Here is an 18552-nt window from a genome sequence, read left to right on the forward strand (position 1 = left end):
ACATGCACCACTGACCTAAACATCGTTGTAGACCAAGCTCAACATGCCCATTGCAGTGGCCTGTCATGCTACAAAAGGAACGGCTCAAGGAACACGACAAAGGTGTTAACATGGTCTTCAAACTCCCCAGATCCCAATGTGGTCAAATATCCTTGAGATCTGCCAGAAGAAGGTTGATCCTTGAAGGCCTCATCCTTTAACCCACAGGACCCAAAGAGCCCACTGCCAGTGTCCTAGTGCCAGACACCACATGACACCCCCAGAGGTCCTGGATCGATGTAAGTAGGTCCAAGTAGTTTATGTACTTCATTAAGTAGAACTGCATGCAATAGTCTGTGCCATTATGGTACTATATTTTAGACAAGGACCACATACATACCTCAGTCAGGTCTTAACCTCTGGCCCAGTTTTGCCAGTAAGCAATGAACATCAGAAACTTCTATCCTTTAAGAGTCTCTACTATTATACTTAAACAAGTCTGATTGAGACTTGAGTGGATATAATCGAATAGCTTCCAAACTAATCTAATGGTCAGCATGCGCTGTCTTTCTTGATAATACGATTAAGCAGCAACGTTCTCGTTGAAGAGATGCCTGTTGGCAGAGGCTGTACCTCAGTTAGACAAGTAGACATGGCACATACTGGACAACCAACCCTATTATGTCACCAAACATTACGGCTAAGGGTCTTCAGAAATGTTGCTGCTGTTGGTGTCTTCACATGACCACTGTCCACCTGCATGCCACCTAAGGTAATGCTATGTACAAGGAGGTTTCAGTGTTCATGGGGGTTTGAGCTGGGACACGAGAGGCTGCTGAGGAGAATGACCTGACACCAACAGCTTTTGGCCCTCAGGGATTTTATTTCACTCGTGAGACCTGAATCTGCTAGGTGGTCATGACACACCTTGGTGAAATGATGGCAAAAAGAGCTTTTTCTGCTTGCTTCTGCTTAAAAATCACATCCAACACTTCAATTCATCAACAACAGCCAACTAAACGTATGTATTATATACAAAATAAAGTAAGTAATTGCATAAAAGCTATGCTACTATGATGGTAGTTGAGGGCCAACCCAAGAGTTATTTTAGATCTTGTGGAGGTAAACATAATGGCAACCAGGATTATGTCCTACTAAAGGAAGTTCTACATTTACATTCTTCATGGAAGGTAGTAAAGGTGGCTGACGGGTGTTCAAAGGGCAGGACTTTGACACTGGAGCTTTCCATCCTGAGTGGTTTGATTGAGCAGCAAAAGCACTGTGGTTGAGCTAAGGGACAGGTTGTGGTTTCGGTTATGAGTTCATAAAGTAAATATATCCCGGGTCAAGTATGAAGTTACTGTGGACTTGTTCAATATCTAACCAAGACTTTCATTCGCCAGCATTAAGCAGGTTATGAGTGCCTAAACACAACCACAACAGCAGTTCATTATGGTATATGGTCACTATGTGCTGACTTTGTATTGCAAGACATTGTAGGAAAAACAGCTGCAACCTTATCGTCAGTGAACATGACTTGCAGAACTGGTCAGTATCAACATTTTGAGACTAACCAGATACTTTATTTGAAATTGTTTGATTGAAATCATTGTTTGGGGAGCAGGAATGGAAAAAATATTTTCTTTGGCACATGAGCTGTTCAGTAATTTATGGAGAATTCTGCTTTATATTTGTTTTTCTTTCACTGTCACTGTTGTTATTACTTGATTGTTTCATTATTTTGCCACATTCTCTTCAGCTTATATTTATATTATATTCCTAATTCCTTTTTAAATCATTTTTTCTACCTTTTGATGAGCCAGTACAAGCCCACTGTTACACTAGCTGTTTGTTGGTTCCTTTCTACCTTTTCCGCTGCATTTTTAAACTCTGTGCTTTACAAATGTGCATCTCTTCTTGCTAATATTGTTGCTGGTAATAATGCCATTATGAAGCCACGGTCGCCCCTTGAAGATCCACCGCTGTCCGCGTTTTGTCCAAGAGACGTCTGTGACCAGCAGCTGGTGGAGTGTGTTAATGTTGATGTCACAGCAGCTGGCTGCTCTCATCCTGTTAGCTCTGCCTGCCATTATCAGCCCCCCACCACCACCACCACCTCCACCACCTCCTCCCCCTCCAAAGCTGCTGCAACTGCTGCTGCGTGCCATGCTCATTTTAATACTCCAGACTCATTTGACCGTCTTTATGGACTTATCATATTAAACATTTATCGCAGCCATTTCCCTAAACCAAGCATGTTTATTCAACACTTAAGGGACCACAGCACGGCTCCTTTCAGCACCCCCCCCCGCCCCACACACACACACACACACACACACTCTTATTTTCTCCTTTTCCTTGTTTCTCTCCATTTCTCCTCTTCTCTCTCCCTCAGCCCCCCGGCTTGCTTTATTACAGCCCTCCTTCTCCGTGTGCCACTGCCTGAATAAAAAAGAAGAGGTATTTTTGCACAATTTCTTCCTTCTCCTTTCCGGTCATCCTTTCCTCCGGTGGCTGGGACACCAGGGGACTCGTGCCGTCTGAAGCCAGGCAGCCAAGCAGACACAAATGTATTCTGAGCATTTAGTACTTTGGATGAATCGGGTTTTAATTTAATCATCTGATCAAACACTAATTAGCATAATCACTTGTGGGGATGGATGGTCTAGATAGAGAGACACAGAGCAACACATAATAGACCTCATCTATGTGTTGCTAAGTGTCTACAGGACACTTAGCAACACATACATAACTGCTACATGCTTCTAGGGACCCATGCGGGGCTTCTGTCCAAATTACCTCCCTTTGTATGAACAATAGAGCCAATTCTCTGTTTTCTTCAACAGCACAGCCTCCGCAGAATGATCTATTCACTGCTGGACTACCTTACAATCAAATGCACTGCTGCCAGGCCTTGTGCCCTCTTATTTGATCTTAGACAAGATGGCTTACTGCAGCATCACACCTTGGTCTGAGCAGAGGAGGTCTGGGAATTCTAGGAATACCACAAAGTGCTAAGATTATTGACAATGCACTCAGTCTCACACCGGGCCGGGGGATCGATGAGTAGCTAGAAGGACATAAATCAGACTCCTGTGGCTCCACTCCATGTCACACCCTTACCCACCCACCCAACTCCCCAATTAAACACACACACATTTGTTCGCAGGCACACAAGAACACACCCTCTGTGACGCCTCCTCACATATATAGGTACTTGCACATGCACATAAATGCCGGCACATGCACAAATAAAGCACCCCAGTTTACACAGCTCACACATACATGCACACTCTCACACACCTTACCAACAAGATGACAGCACTTTAAAAATGGCCGGCTAAAAATAACCGCCACTAACTTGGTCTTAAATCTTAGCATCTGTGCCAGGTTTAAAAATAAAGAGCAGTGTCGAGAAACCAAGCTGGACCCATTTGTCTTTCTGTCACTCTGTCTATCCAGCTTTGCCTCCTCCGTTATCCCTTAGCCTACTTTAATATTCGGACTGTGGAGCATGAGACACAGGGGCAGACGTGATGGTGGAATATCTCCTGGAAATACAGTCTTGAATAATCTGACTGAGATGTGGAATATAGAGCAAAGACACGATGGTTGGAGAAACCGCAGAGAGGTCGAAGAGACATGTGGTGTGATTTAAAAAAAAAAAAAAAAAGAAGGACGTCAGCATATAACAGAAGTCCATGAAATGTGAGAGGAGAAAGCCAAGCTCAAAGGCAGCTCTGGAGAGAAACAGACGGGCTGGTAGACTGTTAGCGAGCCACAATACATCAGGCGCATGCATCATGCTCAGGCCAGAATCGCGGGGATCAATTCAGCCTTGGGCCACCGAGTGTGTCGAGTTCAAAGCCTGGCCCTGGTATGTGGAGGACTGGATTAAGAGGCAGTATTTATGAGGTCCAGCGTGAATGTTTGTCTTGGTGGGTGATGGATAGCAAACTCATCACACCTCCGCCACCTGTCTTCCACAATGAACAAAAGCTCGCCACAAGGACTGCAGGCCTGTAGAACTCAGGATGCAACACACACCCAGCAGAGGGGAGCAGGCATGAGCTACTGGCACGCTCCATCCAGAACATAAACTCACCACGCAGTTTAAATACATGTTTACATCCAAATTACCGCATATCAGTGTAGAGATGTATAATTTAAGTACTGGCATATAGCATTAATAAGTTTTGTCAGCAATGTTTCTGAATGGACGAATAATTGTTGCCCAGACAATCATCAGTGGCAGTATTTATTGTAAATAAAAGGCTACATATTAGATGCTATGCTCTATTACAAATCGCAGAACTTGGTGGCAAGAGATGACATTTTATGGCTTGCCAGATGTGTCAAAGACCCCCAAGCGTTTTACCTTGTCAACATGTCCATATGGTGTTTTTATGCGCTAGAGGACAAATCATGAGCGAAATAAGCGGTCAACACCATGGCTGAGCATTTCTGCCTTGACACTGCAGTGTACCGATGACAGTCTAAAAACACAAATTCAGAATTCTGGGATTTCATATGTAACAAACCAAAGGAACCAATCCTGTCAATGTGCAGAGTGGGGCTGCCTTTTATTATTATTCTTCACAATCAGATTTAAAGTGTGTGAGCACAGTTGTAGGTGAAAACGTAGAAAAAACAAACGCAGAGCCGAGCTGTAGGTGAGCTGGTGCTGAAGCTGCAGCAAGTAGTGAAGGCTTGGACATACTTTGTAGATCTGTACTTCCTAACTGAGGCAATCTAAGCCATTTTAAGGTTGGATGGAATAATTTTATTTTCATGGAAAAAGGCTCAGATGTGTGAGTTTGTTACACAGAGATGAGTTCAATCCAGACAGGGAGTTTTCAGTAATATTTCTACATCATGTTAAAAAGGAATTGTGAATATTTGCAAATTCTAAGAAACAAGATGAGGCAAAACGAATACGCAGGACATATTTTTGACCAATATGATTTGTAGATGGCTTTTATGCGTTGTGTGATGTCAACACAACTCATGAAACATTTTACAAATAATAAAATCATGCTTAGAATGTTACAAATTTAAAGCATTTTCTGATAATGCAGAAAGCAAAATACAAAATACAAAAACTTTCTCAGTTGAAGATACAAAAGCTATTGTCTCACAATACTATAAAACTGCATATAATATGATAAAGAACTGCTGTTTCCATACTGCTAATCCCCATTTGGGTGCAACAAATTCCACTTGTAAAGCAATGCTTGCAAGTGGGATTTGTTTTGAGTTTTGTATTTAACACTGGCCATGTCTAGTTAATTAGAGTCTCTTTTGGAGACATAGATCAAGAAATAGTTGAATATGAGGTTCTGATTCTTTTTAATTAGAATTAGCTAAGGGTCAGCTGATTATCGGCATGGGTGAATATCAGATGCAATAACCGATATTTTCTAATTATTGATATCGCTACACGTCATGAGTAATAGCCTTTCAACAATGAAGGATAAATGTCTAAAAATTCTTTCAATTAAACATTATGTAAAAAATAAAGACAGTTAAGCAATTTCTGATGGAGAATTTTGACATCATGATTTTAACCTCCACTGCACTCGCATGTCACTTCCAAATATTGGTTATAAGCCTTCTTGATTAGTAATCAGTATTGCCCTGACAAAACCATATCTGTCAACCCCTGCTCTTCACATGACAGTCTTGGCTTGTGAGTCAAGGAGAGAGTTGCAGGATGGTTGAATAGTCACGCAGAAAGTCATGGGTCAAAATCTCCTGTGCCAAGATTGAAGCACTTCTGCACAAGAGAGATGTGCCTCTTTCTTGACTTAGTCTGTTTTAAACTGTCAAATAAAGCTTTTACACCAGTTCCTCCGCTACAGTACCTGTGCTGTGCTGCACAGTAATATAACATGTCACTTTGACAGGTGCTGAGTGAATTAAAAACATCCTCTCTACTGAGAACCCTGTCTGAGAGGGAAACCCCCGCCAGATGTACTACAACCTCACTTTGCACGCATGATCAAACACCTACATCTGGGTGCTGAGGGCTTTTCTGCTCTTCCCTGCAGATGCTAAATGATATCGTTAACATTTTAATGCAAGAGACATTTACACGCGGGCTTGCGCAATTACACCTCCGATTCAGTGAAATCCAGACAGACACAGTGTGATCGGTAATTAGATTTTACATTGGGTGAAATGCAGCACGCACACACACACACACACACACACACACACACACACACACACACACACACACACAAGTCACCAAAGCTTCGTCCTAATTAGAGAGCTAGACAGGCTCGAGGAGGTACGGTACAGTAGACTAGCCCTCATTATGCAGCTAGGATGTATGAACTAGGGGTTATCTATTATGATCACACATCAGGATATCCATTACCCAACATTAGCAGCCCTTTCAACTGGAATCACGCGCAGAGTTCAAAATGTAACCCAACAAACCCTCTTATAACTCACACAAGTGAGTCAGAGTTAAGTGGGTTTGTAAACTTAATTTAGCCCATTAGATATTCATATCAGAGTAAGGCTGCACAAGATGATCTATCACTTGACTGTACGCTACGTGTTTTCATGGGGCAATTTAATTTCATGAGCTATGATACCGCTTGTGCAACCAAACCCTAATTGGTAATTAGTAAACAGACTAATGGCTGTGAGTGCAGCTGTAAGGCTGGTCAGGTTTCACTCCACTGCTTTACGCAGTCATTGAACGGACACTGCAGCCACTGGGCGGCCACTGATCTTTGGACATCCTTGCAGAGACCTGAGAATCACCTCACAGCTCCAACAAATGAGGCTCATCAGCGCACTGCCTTCATCACCTTCATGTAAATTTATCATCGTGCAAACACCGATTCCCCCTTTCTAGTTGCTGCCAAGTTCAATCTATCTATCCGCCCCAGTCTCCGCAGCATTTCCATCCAGTGTTTCAGGTTGATAATAATGTGGGGTCATGTAAAATTGGCAGGCTAACTGATGTTGGCAGCTATTTACTGTAAGCTACACTGGGCTAGATGCTCTGAAAGAGCTTTCTTAGTTCACACTGGATGTGTGTTTAGTGCCAGAAAGGTCACAGCTAATTGAGATCAAAATTTGATTGCATGATTTCCTGACCTCTGCGTAAATGTTACTTTATTGAAGACATACAAGATAAGTCTTTTTTAAGCGTCAGGTTAAGCCGCCATATGTCCACAAATCATCACCGTCTTTGTGGGGACTCTGTCAGCAGCCTTGTCTCATTATATCTTTGCAATGAGAATTTGAATACGCCAGTTTAGCTTGCTGTGGTTTTGCCTAGAGGCAGCTTTCAGGCAGACATATTTAATGTTTCCTTTCCTGTACTGATGACTGAGTTTATAGATTCTACTTTGATAGGCACAAGAAATAACGAAAGCATAAAATCTTAAACCGAATACAAAAAATAATTGTGCCTGTTGGCTGGGGAATGTGTCAGATTTACCATTTTTATTTTTATTCTGTGTGGAATATGACAAAAGAGTGCAGACAGAGGTTGTCCTTTGCTTCCTTCTGATAATGGACAATGGATTGCAATTATTTCCATGATGAGAGCAATTAAAATGTGACATTTGCAAGCATTGTCCAGGTGTGTATCTGTTCCCCCTTTTTTAATAGGTTCCAGAGTCCGTTAAGCTGACAAAAGAACCCTGAAAACCCAGAAGCCAGTGAGACATGCGGCTTTCATTTGGCGTGATTTTGAATATGCTGATTTCTCACAACCTTTCTCCTACTGTGACCTGGAAATTGTTCCCCGTCTGCCATCATGGAGGATCTCCAAATGCCTGAAACCCACCTCGAAGGCGCGAGTGCACAGGTGCATCCTCCCTCTCTCATCCTCACTAAGGAAGGAGCTAAGTCACAAGGAAGAGTAAGGAAAGCAGGAAACACAACGAAAAGCCGCCTTGGTCACACACCTGTGGACACGCTAATGTAACAGGATGAGATTAGCTCTGGGTCAAGTACTTCCGGGCCAACAACAGGGAAACTCACAGTTTCACATTGTGTTCACTGCACAGTCTTTTATTCCCTGGGTCTGCCATTTTGTAGAGATGTCCAATGTGTGAAGAATTATTACACACAACGTTGTGGATAGAAAAGATCCCACCATGTAATGTGGAAAAGCAGCAACCGGACATTAGCCAACCACCACCACAGATCCGAAATAACAGGAATGGTTGTTTTACGGCCACCCGACGACAACCAACCATATAGCTTTCTACCCCATATAGTAAGGAGTGAATGGGTGAATGTTTTAGGACGCAGCCCCTGACACCCATTAAGGAGGTTACCATAGAGACAGGCCAGTGAGCACGTGATAGGCCCAACTCTGAAACAGCAAGAATTGTCTGGAATCCAATCTCTGTGCTGGCTTCTATCTACAAGGTCATTCATTCATTCTGACAACGACTGCTCAGCCGATGAACACCTCATTTTCATGATAATCAACAAAACATCCAGCCACAGAGGACAAAGTCTTACGGCTCGGCTCCTCGACAGTAATGGAGAAATCGAATAAAAAAATCAACAGCAAGCGATAAACACGTATACATAAAAAAGAAAAGGGTTAAAAAAAATCATTGCAGTGCAAATGGCAAACACAAAAAGTGTAATGTCTGCACTCAACGCTGTCTGCTGCTTAAGCCCTATCAGTTGTTTGCCACAGGCCTCCTCAATAATCCCTTATGCAATAAACGGACACAATCTTGCATGGCAGTTGATCTAATGTCAGAGTCAGATGATTATGATTAATGAGGATTCCTTATTGTTCCTTTATGAGTTTCAGCACAAGCTGGGCTGAGGGAGATACCATTTTATGTGGAGTCAAAGTCAATAAACGGCACCGACTGAGGGTTGCCTCAGCACTGAAAAAGCGTCGACACAGAAACAAAAATCCATTTCGAAGCCTTATTTTATCATTCCGGCCAGAAGGGAAAATCCATTTTGGGGACACACCATATCATATAACAGCCCCTTTATGCCGTTAAATGTATTCATACCTGTAAATCCCCATTTCCCCCAATTTTTGCTTCGTGAATTCAGCTTTTTTTTTTTAACCCTTTAATACAAATGGATTCAACCGTTCGCGTGTTTTGTTCCAATATGTGAACAATCACCAAATCTTGTCACCGTGGCGTGTTTTCTCGCAGACATGTTTCCATTTTGCTTCCCTCTCTTCTTCAACTCTCCCCTTTTCTTTGCCTGTTTTCGTACACACCCAGTCAGCCATAATCCCTCCCTGTAGAAGGGACTCTGGCCAATAAGTGAACGCAATAAACTGTATCAATTTTCCACTATTGATTATAGATACACCATATGAGCACACAAATATGCATGCACGGTGTCGGCCGCATGCATGTGTGCAGTGGAACACATGCATGCATTTAAACGTGTACAAGAAAACGCAGATGAGACACACGACCACATCTGGGGGTGTTTGAATCCAGAATTTGAATTGAAAATTTAATTTCATATTTTTGAGTGTGTGAGTAACTTCTGCATTGCCTGAAAGAATGTCACTTTTGTGGAATGTGTCTCACCAAAAAGATTACATTTTGTTTAATTACTTACAAGAACAGTTTGTGCTATTTGAGCTCATTTTTGCTCCACAAACCGCATTTAAAGGCGAATAACATAAAGGTGCATTCAGATTTGCTCATGGAAATGTTGCAAACATTCTCACAGAGGCATGATTTTAATTACATAATTGAAATTAAAAATGTTTAATATGCAAATATGGATTACTGAATTTTAAATCTTGGTGTGAATTTACCAATTTGATGCCTTATATTCATTTAGGCCTTCTTAAACTTGAAAAAATGTGTCAACTGTGGCGGAGGGGGAAAGGGTTAAGCCAAATGTCCATTATATCAAAGACGTCACTTATTACTAAGGGCCACAGTGGAACACGGTTGTGACAGAATAAGTATCATTAGGCACAAAATAAAAACAGATGCAAGTCAGATTCATAACATGCAAATTCAAAACAATTAAAACTTGAATCCAGAAAAACAAAATGAACAATATCAAACAAATTAATTGCATACAGGCTCAAACAAATCTAATTCCTCCTTTTTTATTTCATCAGGCTGAGGGTGTATATATCTGAAGGCCAGAGATGTGTCTAATGTTTTCTAAAGGAGCTTGAAGGATTTAAGACGCAATTCATGCCTCGCCCGTCTCTCTCCCTCTATCAAGGGTGTCAGCCTTTTGACAACCATATAAAATCCATTTCATGTGGGTCACAGGTGACCTCCATCCTCCCTCTTCAGTCACTTAGCTGTCTCCTAGTCATTTGCCTTCTGCAGTAGGTAATGAGCACTAATGAAAAAATAATAACAATAATGAAAAAGAAAAGATGAACAGGTGAAACTTACCATTCAAGATGCTCTGGAAAAAGATAAAAGCCAATATCCACATGCCCTGCTCCGTTCAATCCCCCAAGCTATGCTTTCTCTTCTTCCTCCGACCGGTGCCTCCCTGGGTTTCTGTGTGCGCTTGGGGTAAGGTTAAACATTTGCCACTGTCTTCAAGCAAACCGGTCCAAGTCTCTACTTTTAATATCTCCTTCCTACTTTTTTCGTTTCACTGCTTTTCTCTCTGAGCTGTCTTTTTTGCGCTTGGACCATAAATGAGCCTCTGTGATTGTCTTGGGGAGAGCAGCGCTCAGACTCTCCTCCTCTGCTCCGCGTCTTGCTGCTTCTCCCTGTTATTCAAAAGGATGCTGAAGGGGTGAAGCCCAGGTGTGTGTGATGCTGAGTCAGAGCCGGGTTAGAGCGGATCCTGAAACCATAATGAATCCCCCCTTTTCAGAAAAAAAACCCGGCTAAACTAAAATCTTTGAAGAAAAAGAAAGATATCAGAAGCTCCGATTTCCTAAATAAAACACTGTCTGACGGATCATCCTTGGGGGTGAAGAATTAAATTCTTTAGAAAATTAAAACAACTAAAAGAGCAAAGAAGCAAACAGAGGGGAGAGGGTGGTAGGATAAGAATGAAAACCCGGCTTTTTTCTCAGACTCCAAAGTCAGATCATCTTCATCGCCTCTGTGCGTCCAGCAAGAGGCGAGTAAGCGCATCTTCCCCGCTGCCGCTCTCTAATCGCACCACACTGACTCTCTGAGCATTACACAGAATAACCCTCTCCCCTGCCCCTGCAGACGCTTTAATTCCTCATTGCCTTAAAGGAGCAGAGGCGGCTACCGGTCGGTCCTGAGGGCAGGATACTAGTGGAAGGTGGGAAAAGTGTGAGAGCACGCAGCGAGCGGGGTATTTGCATTAAGGAAATGAGCTGCACCTGACGCACTGAGGCACCGAGGGTTTTTACGCACGGAGTTGTCTCGGCTCAAACGGAAAGCGCTGTCTGCTGGTGTGCAGGTGTACTCAGGATGCAGCATTATATACCAGATCTGGCTTGAATCGTGCTCATAGGGTGTTTCTCTGATGGTTAAAAAAAAAAAAAAAACAGAGGAGAGTTTCCTATAGGAGCCCACAAGGGCATCCAATGACGCACATTTTGTGTCCGTTTAAGCGCACGGGTGAGGGTAATTTTTAATTGAGCAACACTTGTGAATTGACTGAAGTGGTTTTAATAGAGAAAGAAAGAGCATCACTCTGACAGTGGGTGGAGAAAAGGGGGTTAACATAACGCGTCCCCCACCCCAAAGGCGCGCACACGCACTCCACATCGCCTCCCTCAACCCCATAATCCACCCCGCTATCACCACCACCACCCCTCCATTTTAATGCCTGCCTTGAAGTCAAGGGTATAGCTGTAGTAGGCAGTGGAAGCCTGTGGGCCTGTCCACAGAGCCGGGTTACACCGAGTGTGATATAACCAGCAGCGCAGTCTGCAGCTCATTCTCTATCCCACATGACAGAATATACTGAAAGTGAATGTACCCCAGGACAGTCAGATTATGTGCTTTTATCGAAACTGAGGGAAGGAGCCGCACCATTCTGTATGTGGAAAATAAGATGTGTGCAGTTATTTAAATGTACAGTTCGACAGCTTTGTATACATGCCTCAGTGTTTTTCCAAGAGAGCAAACAAGTGTGTGATAATTTAGTGCAGGTCGTGGGTTTGATTCTGTACCTTTTCACAGTTCTGAGTGCAGGTGCTTTGATCAGTGGGTTCTGCTGCTGTCCAGTCTCCTTGCACCATGTTTGTCTACACTGTCTGCCCACTTGTCTTCCTGTTTCTCTCAGTGTTCACTCCAGTGCAGCAGATAAACAAGAACACCGCTCTGCATTTGCTGAAGTCTCTACCAGAACACACTGTTCTCTCCTGCCTCAAAATGGTTAAAATGACTCTCCTGTTATTTTTTTTTCTTATTTCTGTGTGATTTATTCAGCAATTGCCTGAATGAAATTGTTCTTTCATCACCAGCATCCGCTTTTTTTTTTGTTCTCCTGCTACTCCAAAATGTATGTTTAATTGAGTAAGAAGATAATGTTACTTGCTTTTTTGCTTCAGCTGAAAGATAAATCCAAACAAGTTTAAGTCTCTGCCATGCTAAGGAGAAAACACTGGTGAATGAGGGCAGTGGGTCAGAGATTCTGCCTGTCATTTAGAGTGGATTAGGAGCACTGTGCTGGTGTTTCTGCTCGAAATTCTTGGCATGGATGAGCAAGTTATTTCATTAGCTGCTGCAGACTGTGAGATATGATCATTTGCAACACCAGCCGGGTTCAAATTTAGTTTTGTCTTTTCTTTCTAGGTGCACAATATCATCCTATTTATTTGGTTAAATAGTTTACTCAACAAAGTCTTCTTCTTCCAATAAGAATTTTTGCAAAGAGGAAGTGATAGTAGGTAACACACCTTGCTCAGGGGCATCTCTGTTTTCTTTTACTTCCTCTGTAAAGTTCAAGGACTGCGTGCATGTCTGTGTGTGTTCATGTGTGTGTGCGTATTTGTGTGTGATGCCAACGGCAAAGACATACAGGTGATCAAACAGAACAAAAGTGCATGTAGCTTTCCTTGGTCCAGCCTTCAGCAATATAAAAGAAAGAAGATTTTTTTTGGTGACATTCACAACGTGCAAAGACAAACAACCCCCAAAGAGGGAGTGAAAAAGAGGAGATCTGACTGTAGGTTCAAGGGATTGAGAGAAGGATCCGTGGCATTAGAGGGTGCCATCTGACATTTTAGGGGAAATGAAGCATTGGCGTAATCTAGCTCAGCAAACAGGATTTTATGAGAAGCCAAAATTAAAAATTTGGAACAAGAAATGGAATAAATAAAGTAATGCAAATATAAAAGGTTAAATGTGTTTGCATGGGATGTGAAAACTAATGCTTGGTGTCATTTAAGCAGATAAGAGGAGCGTTTCCCCCGGATCATAGGCCAGGGTTACATTTGCGACAGGGCTCTGTATTGTGTGTACAGTATCTACACCCTCACACGACTGTACACACACTCCATACGTGGGAGATTCCCAGTATAAGCGCAGTTTTACAGTCTGTGTTTGACAGCAAACAAACACAGAGTAACGTCAACACTGACCAAATGACCTTACAACAGCCAAACGACTTATATCATGTTCATTTGAGCAAAGTACAGTGGCATTATCGGCATCATTATATAGCATACAGTATTATTATATTCTAAATCAATGCTGCTTTTAATAATTACTGCACTTCATAAGCCACATTTGATCCCTATATAGACTCTAATATTTGGTTAGGACAGGTTAATCACCCTTTCACTTTAAAAACCATAATTAAAAAATAATTGCCAACGTCTCCTCTGTTTTTAAAAACAGGAAAGCTGTGAGGGAAGCTTTTAATACCACATGCACAAAGGTGCAATCTAATACACATGCAGGGATCCCCGAGACATAATAAATAACAGGAACAAAAAAATCCCTCATAGTTTTAGCATCATAGATACTATTGAAAGAGAAATTTCATATGTAATTCCGGTGATAGAAAGATCACATTCAGCTGACAGTGGAGATACATGGAGATCAAATGTTTCTTCTAGTGGCATATAAGCTCTTCCATCCTTACGGAGAACAGGTGCTGGTGTTTATCACTTATACCAGGCCAACAGCTGTACAACTGAACCGGCTACTTGTGATGTGAAAGACAATACCTTGATTTTCACTGTGAAGACCAGAGCCCTGACCTTGTGGCAAGGGGGCTGAGGTATTCACTGGTAAACCCTAACAGGTTACATTCAGGCCTGTAGAGGAGGCCTATGTGTGATCTATCTATCTCTAAAGCCAATATGGCTGTCTCTAAAGGGCTCGTGCAACTTATTTTTACATGCTGGAGCGCACATTTATTCAGTATAACATTACACTTACAGTAAAACAGCATTATAAGAAAGATTCAGATTGCTTGTGCACTGTGTGTCTAAATCATGTCACATAATCAGAGAAAATCAGATTTAAAGATATATGTCATTTGCTCATAATTCACTTGGAGTAAACTGTAAACCAACATGACAATATATAAAAGTGTCATTATGGTTAATTCAGTTTTCTATATACTAATGAGAACTGGTCATGTATAAGAGATTCACATCAAAATCTGTTTTATTACCAAGCAGGTTTTGACATATGAGGAATCTGACTTGTGTTTTAGTACAAAACAGTAAATAGAAACATATAGATTTTAAAAAGTGTTGCAAGACAAATAAGAAACAAGTGTAATCCAATGACTATAGGTAATAAAAAATAATAGAAGTTCTTCCAGTCAGCAGGAATATGCAAACATAATAGCCTTATATATGGAAAACACATGTAAATATAATAACTATGTAACATTTGATTCTTCCTCCACAGCTGTATTTTGGATATGAACAGAATGGATTTTTGGTGGGGTTTGAGTTTTCTGCCTGGGTAGGGGAAAGAAAAGGGAGGAGTTGGTTTTAACCCCCTAGTATGATGCCTAAACAGTGGTAAGTGAATGTGACAATGAGGCCCCTGGGCGGCTGCAGACAGCCTTGGCCTTGCTGTGTGACCATGCATGCATGTCGGTCTGTCTGTCTGTGGGTGTGTTTGCATTCACCACCATATCTGCGTGTGGATACAGGCAGAGAAGTGGAGCACATATGAGACGATTCACCAACGCTGCACAGCCAAGGTCGTGACTCCTCCGACTGTAATACTCACACTGGCATGGGATCTGTTGGTGCTCTTTATCTTCCTGCCAACTTCTAACGTGGATGATAAAATGAAATAAAAGATATTAATCAGAACTGCTCTGGAAATTATATTATTGGTAGTTGTGTTATTATAATTTAACCCACACACAGTAAAAACTATAACACGTTGTAGGGAAATCATTCTGTATAGAGATTTTCAATGTGACGTGGTTATGAATCAAAGAAACAGACATGCTCTTATAAATGATTTCTTTTCAAGACTGATGGTAAATGACAGGAAGATGTAGAAAATGGAAGCAGAAAAGGATTTTAGAACAACTAAGATGTGCAAAAGAAGCTGAAAATCACTATGAAATACCAAAGTGAAGTCATAACATTGAGATTTTGTCATGATTTCTGGCCTTCACCATTTGAGTTCAGAGCTGTAATTATCCAGTACTATCTCAAATGGTACATCAGCATCAGGTGCACAATGTAAAGGCAATCTCCATGTATAAACTGTAGTACTCAGTAAATATACAATATGTAGTAGCAGAAGACTCACAAATGATGTCTATGTGTGTATAATGAGTAGCTTTTAACTACTATTCTAACTTTTGCAATAATTAAGACTGAAACAGGCTATTTCTATTCATGTTTATATCTTGAAATCACCTTGTGACACCCCTCAGCATCTCACTCACTCCATTTTGGGACCCACTGTCTCAATGCATTATCTTTAGTTGGTATATTTATTTTAAAAAGCATACCCATACCCATAAATGCACTCCTGAAAAGTATCAACAATTGCCAAAAAAGACAAGACAAAGCATAAACATCACATAGTAGCATAACCTATGTAAAGATGTCATTTAACTTTTAGTCCTGATAACAGTTTGCAGGGATTTCTATCTTGACTTCTTGTGTTTACTGTCAGTTAAGCTCAAAGACAAGCAGCTGAGACAATTTAAGTTCAAGAAAGCTGACAAACCAACAATATTTTCCTAGAGTCTGGATCTCTTGATCCCAACAAGAGACATTCTAAATAAGTAGTTGTGATGACTAATTACTGTCTAAATGGGCAGAATCAAAAAGCAAGCTACACTGGAGTGCTCTTGTGCATTAGTGTGGCGTCTCATAGTGTCAGTAAAATGCTTGAAACTCTACCACCACACTGTGCTCTTTATTATGTGATAAGTAATGAACTGAGATCAGACAGGTAACAACACACAGTGCGCTTCAGTGGTCATAGTAATTACATCATAAGCTCAATCAAGTCCAGCTTGTCTTCTGTTTTGTAATTAAAGCACGTTGCTTTGGTCAGCTCTGCAACTAATCTCACGATTGTCAATCCGAAATATTAACATTAATTGGAAGATACAGCTCATTCTCTTTCAACCATGTCTCTTCTTCCTCCTTGCATTACCTTCATCTCGCTGCAGGCCACTCACACACACACACACAGGTTCCCTGTCCCTGTGGCCGACCCTGTCCCTGGTGTGTGTGCAGACGGGCTGGGTAATCCCTCAGGATGGGGCCTCTTGTTTTGACAACTCCTGTGAAGCCCAGTGTCTCTTACAACAAAACACAGACTGGCCTATCATCAGCAAAATGTCAGCCCTCAGCTCACTCCTTCGTCACCCTGAGGAGGATCAGGTTGCCTTTACACTATGCGACCCATTAACTCAGAATAGAAACATTCTCAGCACCGGTATAATGATCCCCTTTGTTTGCTAAGACAATGACATTGATAAGAGACAAGCCACGCTCGTGGCTCCTGATACGAGTGTGTATAAGGTTACATGTTGCCCGGGGCAGAGTGATGTGGCTCCTAAACAGAGTTCAGTGTGGTGTACTCTTACGCTCCACTGGTCCCCTTGGGATGAAAAGACACCTGCAGGTCAATCAGCATTTGGACACATGCACACTCTTTAAATTAAGACTGCTATAGTTTGGGAATGTGCCAACTGTGACAAAGGCAACAGAGTTTAAGAAGTCAGCATATCAAAGGGGCTAATGATAAAACACTAAAGATGGCATATACACACGTGGACAAAATTGTTGGTACCCCTCAGTTAAAGAAGGAAAAACCCACAATTCTCACTGAAATCACTTGAAACTCACAAAAGTAACAATAAATAAAAATTTATTGAAAATTAAATAATCAAAATCAGCCATCACTTTTGAATTGTTGATTAACATAATTATTTAAAAAAACAAACTAATGGAATAGGGCTGGACAAAAATGATGGTACCCATTACTTAATATTTTGTTGCACAACCTTTTGAGGCAATCACTGCAATTAAACGATTTCTGTATTTGTCAATGAGCGTTCTGCAGCTGTCAACAGGTATTTTGGCCCACTCCTCATGAGCAAACAGCTCCAGTTGTCTCAGGTTTGATGGGTGTCTTCTCCAAATGGCATGTTTCAGCTCCTTCCACATATGTTCAATGGGATTCAGATCTGGGCTCATAGAAGGCCACTTTAGAATAGTTCAACGCTTTTCTCTCAGCCATTCTTGGGTGTTTTTGGCTGTGTGTTTTGGATCGTTGTCCTGTTGGAAGACCCATGACCTGCGACTGAGACCAAGCTTTCTGACACTAGGCAGCACATTTCTCTCCAGAATGCCTTGATAGTCTTCAGATTTCATCGTACCTTGCACACTTTCAAGACACCCTGTGCCAGATGCAGCAAAGCAGTCCCAAAACATTACTGAGCCTCCTCCATGTTTCACCGTAGGGACAGTGTTCTTTTCTTCGTATGCTTGGTTATTGAGTCTATGAACATAGAGTTGATGTGCCTTACCAAAAAGCTCCAGTTTGGTCTCATCTGTCCAAAGGACATTCTCCCAGAAGCTTTGTGGCTTGTCAACATGCATTTTTGCAAATTCCACTCTCGCTTTTTTATGAGTTTTTTTCAGCAGTGGTGTCCTCCTTGGTCGTCTCCCATGAAGTCCACTTTGGCTCAAACAACGACAAATGGTGCGATCTGACACTGATGTACCTTGGCCTTGGAGTTCACCTTTAATTTCTTTGGAGGTTGCTCTGGGCTCTTTGGATACAATTCGAACGATCCGTCTCTTCAATTTGTCATCAATTTTCCTCTTGCGGCCACGTCCAGGGAGGTTGGCTACTGTCCCGTGGGTCTTGAACTTCTGAATAATATGAGCCACTGTTGTCACAGGAACTTCAAGCTGTTTAGAGATGGTCTTATAGCCTTTACCTTTAAGATGTTTGTCTATAATTTTTTTTCGGATGTCCTGGGACAATTCTCTCCTTCGCTTTCTGTTGTCCATGTTCAGTGTGGTACACACCTTTTCACCAAACAGCAGGGTGACTACTTGTCTCCCTTTAAATAGGCAGACTGACTGATTATGAGTTTGGAAACACCTGTGATGTCAATTAAATGACACACCTGAGTTAATCATGTCACTCTGGTCAAATAGTTTTCAATCTTTTA

General features: G+C 41.7%; 1 protein-coding gene across 5 annotated transcripts in view; it reads right to left on the bottom strand.

Moving 5' to 3' along the window:
* The window catches only part of dscamb (Down syndrome cell adhesion molecule b), a 136287-nt gene extending 124905 nt beyond the window's left edge, over positions 1–11382 (bottom strand). For 4 of the 5 annotated variants that reach the window (XM_022197205.2, XM_022197204.2, XM_051957816.1 and 1 more), the window contains exon 1: positions 10374–11369. In XM_022197205.2, the coding sequence (XP_022052897.1) occupies positions 10374–10416 (43 nt within the window). In that variant the 5' untranslated portion in view covers positions 10417–11369. Of the gene's footprint in view, positions 1–10373 lie in introns of all 5 variants that reach the window. The other variant, XM_051957817.1, reaches the window with a different exon arrangement.
* Positions 11383–18552: the final 7170 nt, after the last annotated feature.

Source organism: Acanthochromis polyacanthus, chromosome 13 (assembly GCF_021347895.1).
Source record: "Acanthochromis polyacanthus isolate Apoly-LR-REF ecotype Palm Island chromosome 13, KAUST_Apoly_ChrSc, whole genome shotgun sequence".
Classification (NCBI taxonomy): Eukaryota; Metazoa; Chordata; class Actinopteri; family Pomacentridae; genus Acanthochromis; species Acanthochromis polyacanthus.